The sequence below is a fragment of the Diadema antillarum genome, unplaced genomic scaffold (assembly GCF_040938485.1).
Source record: "Diadema antillarum isolate AM-2024a unplaced genomic scaffold, OU_Dant_1.0 scf00000217, whole genome shotgun sequence".
Taxonomy (NCBI): domain Eukaryota; kingdom Metazoa; phylum Echinodermata; class Echinoidea; order Diadematoida; family Diadematidae; genus Diadema; species Diadema antillarum.
This window is the reverse complement of record NW_027271106.1, coordinates 1,691,675-1,696,222: the sequence shown is the minus strand read 5'-3', so window position 1 is coordinate 1,696,222 and position 4,548 is coordinate 1,691,675. Positions and strand designations below refer to the sequence as shown.

General features: G+C 39.8%; 1 protein-coding gene across 1 annotated transcript; it reads right to left on the bottom strand.

Moving 5' to 3' along the window:
* Nucleotides 1-437: 437 nt before the first annotated feature.
* Nucleotides 438-2,348, bottom strand: LOC139724491 (uncharacterized). Its single transcript, XM_071635624.1, has 4 exons — nt 2,112-2,348; nt 1,673-1,796; nt 1,105-1,293; nt 438-757 (listed from the first exon to the last, which is right to left on the bottom strand). The coding sequence occupies exons 1-4, from the start codon at nt 2,346-2,348 to the stop codon at nt 438-440; spliced, it is 870 nt and encodes a 289-aa protein (XP_071491725.1).
* Between the last annotated feature and the right edge of the window lie 2,200 nt (nt 2,349-4,548).

Sequence of the window (4,548 nt, the reverse complement as noted above, 5' to 3'; positions counted from 1 at the left end):
ATACTCACCTTTGCATCGAAATCCGAAAAGACATTTTGAGCTATGCCAGGTTTAGATTGCATATTTTGTAGCAGTAAACTAACCAGCTTTGGATTTTGATTGAACTCACTGTTCAAGCGCGGTTGATTCAAAGATATTTTTATTTCAGTTTTTTTTTTCAAAGGATAAGATTTGGTGCTCGAGACAGAGACTACACTCTGTCTTAAGCTTTTCCATATTAGGGAGCGGTGCTTTTGGTGTTCTAGATTAAAAAGTTGACAAAACTTCGTTATCTCTGGTTTTGTTATTTTTAAGCCGTCAACTGAGTACGCCAAAGGATACCGTTGTCGTTTTTGCTTGCAAAATATATGGGTTTGAATTCAAATATACCTGTGCACCAAAAAGAGATATTGGTATCTTATTTTGATATCTTTTCGGGTTTCGATGCGTCACATCACCTATATCATCCTTTCCAGCTCTTGGACCACAGCTCCTAGGGCTGGCCGGAAAGCTCGGTTGGGATTACCGCAGAGCGCACCAATGAGCATTAGACTCCCATCACCAGCAGCTTGCCCCATCATGTTCATCAGCCGACCCACCTGATAGACATCGCTATGGACGTCAGTAGCCTGATCTCGAAGGGCTACCTCTGGGGCGATATGTTGGTACAACTCGCCCCTGAGATATCGGGCCTTCTCGTTGGACGTGAAGCAGTAGTGCGTTGAACACGACTGACGGGAGACCAAGCCTAGATCTATGACTCTGGCCCGCCATTGACCTGTTGTTGAAGAACATACATGGGCAAAATGAAAATAAATACCATGTGTGTTTGTGCTTGTGTATAGAGGGGTAGGGAGGAAAGACAAAAATATACTACGAATACTGGTGGGACGGTAATAAAGGCTCAAAACTATAAAGATGAATAGATGAAAGACAATCTTTGACCTCACTTGTGTAATGCATTATCTTAAAGTGCTTTCATTTGAGTAAACATCTGTCGATGTGTAAGATATGTGTTACTAGAAGGATTAGAATACCTTTTCTTTGTTCAAAAAGGTAATAGAAAAAGGAGAAGGAAAATTAGAGTGTTTAGCAAGTATTTCGGGTTGACGAACTTGAACTCACCTGAAGAGGACTTGTCTAACAGGACATTATCCTCTTTTAAATCATTCATCAGATATCCTCTCTGATGAATGATGTCAAGTCCTTTGCAGATATCCAAGGCCAGTTGGAGCCAGTTGGTGTGGGTGATGGTAGGAACCCCGCCCCGGATGGCCTTGTCCAGAGTCACGGTCTCCCCCGTTATCGCGTCACCTGATAACAATAAATGTTGCTAATAGTTTGAAATTGGAATTCGTCTTTCAGTTGACACATAATTAATATTGTGAAGTTTCAAGCTTTCACTTAAGATTTCACCAATACGAATTCACAGATTCTTCAGTGAGATACATTGAAAACAGCAGGACTATGTACCTGCTAAGAACCACGAATCGGTAGTACAACGATTTTTTTTTTTCATAATACGTCTACATAATACGTCACTGTCACAACTAGTGACTGTTAGCTGAGTTCCAAACATCAGTCGATCAAGTGCTCATGTTCCTAGTCCTAAAATTATAGCTTTAATTTTCTCTGATACTTATTTTGTTTGATGAGAAATGACAAAGTATCCCAGGTACATTAGTCAACTTACCGATGAACTCCATCGCGAGGCCGATACACCCAGTGCTGACCTCAAGGCATCCAAGGTACGTTGGGAAACACGCCTCTCTGCCAAATAACTCCAGTAAGGTGGCTTCCTCCTGGATCTCAGCTACCTAAAGTGTAAAGCAAGTTGAGATGGATGAAGAACATAAAGAGTAGTGTTCACACCTTGCCTTGGATCCTTGGATGTTTTTTTCTATTCTTATCGTCGTCATCATCATTGCTATGCCAACATGTTTACTAGTCACTCTGTTTATAATTATCATTTTGATTCTATATTGGTAATTGTTATTATATCATACAAATCATCATAAAAATATTACTATTTACTTTTGACCTCATGAAGAAAACGTCGGTATAAAGAAACCTAGCATGATTCACTTCTAATGCAATATAAATAAACGATAAAACAAGCATTGCGACGTTACCTTCTTGGTCATCTGGTTAATAGACGAAGGCAGCATGAAGGTCTTGAGGGCAATGGGTCGATCTGTGACGCGATGCCGACAGAGGTACACCGTGCCATAGGACCCCTGTCCTAGGACGATAGAACCTCTGACGGGGTCGAAGTCCTTAAGGTCTGTTGTGGTCCAAACGTATGAGCTTGGAGCGGATGATGAAGATGATGCACCTGCAGCACCAGGCGGGCTGGGTGCTCTCGCCATGGTGCTGTTTTTGGCAGCTGCTCCGCCAGTCGTCGTGCCCACCTGAGATGGAGTGTTGGTAGGCCTGTTATGGAGAATTACAATCATATGAAAATAATCACGCTGTCGTAATATTGTGTTCTTAATACTTAACGACTCATAGTTTATGGATAAAATGTTTTATCATCATAAGCACAATATCAATGTCAACCTTCAATTGTCAAAGAATTTTACTTTTGTAAGTTGATTAAAAATGTATAATCATCAAACATAAATGCCATACGTTCTACTTAAGTTGATGATTTAGTAGTTCGTTCTTACCTAGGAGTGGGGCTTGCCGACATCTGACTGGAAGATGGTAGTGGGGATATAAGGGGCGTATGTCTGGAAGAAGAAGAAGAGAGAGGGGAATATAAAGGTACTGGTATGGTTCTTTTTTTCTGTCTGGAAGAAGAGAGAGGGGAGGGGAAAACGGTAGGATCGTATCAGGACAATCATCTCCGGCTAAATTCTTGTTAGTGATATGGTTAGAGTAAAGATTAGGGTTAGGGTTAGGTTTAGGGTTAGAGTTTGGGTAGGGGTTAAGATTAGGTTCAGGAGTAGGATTAGTGTAAGGGTCTGGGGTAATTGTCCTATTAGAACTCTATTCCTTTTCTTTCTGTATGCACTTGGCGAAAAGATTTCCAGAATGTGAGAGAAGACGCTTAACTTACTTGTCATCTTTTTTTTTTTTAATCCGGATCAAAATGATTTTTTTCTCTCATGGACAGAGGTTAAAACTTGGCGGTATTGCAATCGCGACTCTTTACATATGATTTCAGAGAGGAAGTTCTGTTAAACAATTATCATGTCATGTGAAATGATTCTGGTTATCAAGGAAAACGTATCGAATATATCGTGTATTATATTCCTTTATTTAAAGAAATCACACTTAAAAGAAAAAGAAACACTGATAGATGATCTTACACAGGGGGTGGGGAGTTTGAAACAGAAGAGGTGTTGGGTGACGAATGACCAGTGGTACTGATTGGTGACGAGCCGTGTGAGGATGGGGATCGGAGGGTGCTAGGAGGTGCCGAGGCTGCGGCTTGATATGGCGTACTGATTTACAAAAAGCATTGTGAAAACAGATTTTGACAACATTTTCTCGACATCTATCTTTACATGAAATTGTTACCGATTCCACTAGTTTAAATGTGTGGTTTTTTTTAAAGAATGAAACACTGAAAGGGTTATGATATATATTTTTTTTATTCAATCTTCAGTGATTTGTGCAGTTTACATTCTGCCCTCTTATTACAGATTGAAGGGCTATCAACCATTTATAAACACTTCGTTTAAATTATTCTAAAATAATATCCAAAGTCTTCTCACCATGCAGGCAGAGTTGGGGAGATAGAGACACCCGAAGAGGAGGCAGTCACGTCAACCTGTAGATTGAAAATGATAATAATGATAATAACGATAATGATGATATTTATGATGATGAGAATGATAATGATCATAATAATAGTAGTAGTAATGATGATGATAATAATAGTGATAATGATGATAATTATGATGATGATAATGATAATGATCATAATGATGATAATAATAATAATGATAATGACAATAATAATAATAAGAAGAAGAAGAAGAAGAAGAAGAAAAAAAAAAGAAAAAGAAGAAGAAGAATAGTGGTTATTGGTATAGCGCACAAGTCCACCTTTCGATGCTCATGGAGATATGGAAATAGAGGCAATTTATTTGCTCTTTTGTGATCATTTCTGCATAAACTTGATTAATCGTAATAATCTGAATCTCTGTTACTTCATTCAATTCATTCTGGGTTGTCATCTTTGTAAAGTGATTTTCATAATCTACGGATTTATCTTCTCATTTGTATTTTTTTTTCTAACACCTTATCAGAGTAGGGCCTACTTACCTGAAGATGGTCCTTCGAAGGAACTTTCTTATGTTTGGCCAAAGCCAACTCCATCTTCAAGATCTCGATCTGTGATGTTGCATCGAGATACTTGTCCATGAACCGTCTCGTCTTCTCCCCAGCCTGCTTCGCCCTCTCACCGACGACGAGAGCCTCCTCTTGGGCCCTCCTCGCTCTCTCCTCGGTCATTTCCGCCTTCATTTCGGTCTGCCTCGCTCGTTCTTCGGCAATGATCGCCTTCTCTTCTGCCTGCCTCACGTTCTCCTCGGCGATGCTCAGCTTATCTTCGGTTCG

Excerpts from the sequence above, each read along its gene's own strand:
- LOC139724491 (XM_071635624.1), bottom strand. The coding sequence starts at position 2,348 with ATGGCGAGAGCACCCAGCCCGCCTGGTGCTGCAGGTGCATCATCTTCA. Across the intron at positions 1,797-2,111 it reads TTAACCAGATGACCAAGAAG|GTAGCTGAGATCCAGGAGGA; the intron begins GTAACGTCGCAA and ends TTTACACTTTAG. Across the intron at positions 758-1,104 it reads GTTAGACAAGTCCTCTTCAG|GTCAATGGCGGGCCAGAGTC; the intron begins GTGAGTTCAAGT and ends CTTCAACAACAG.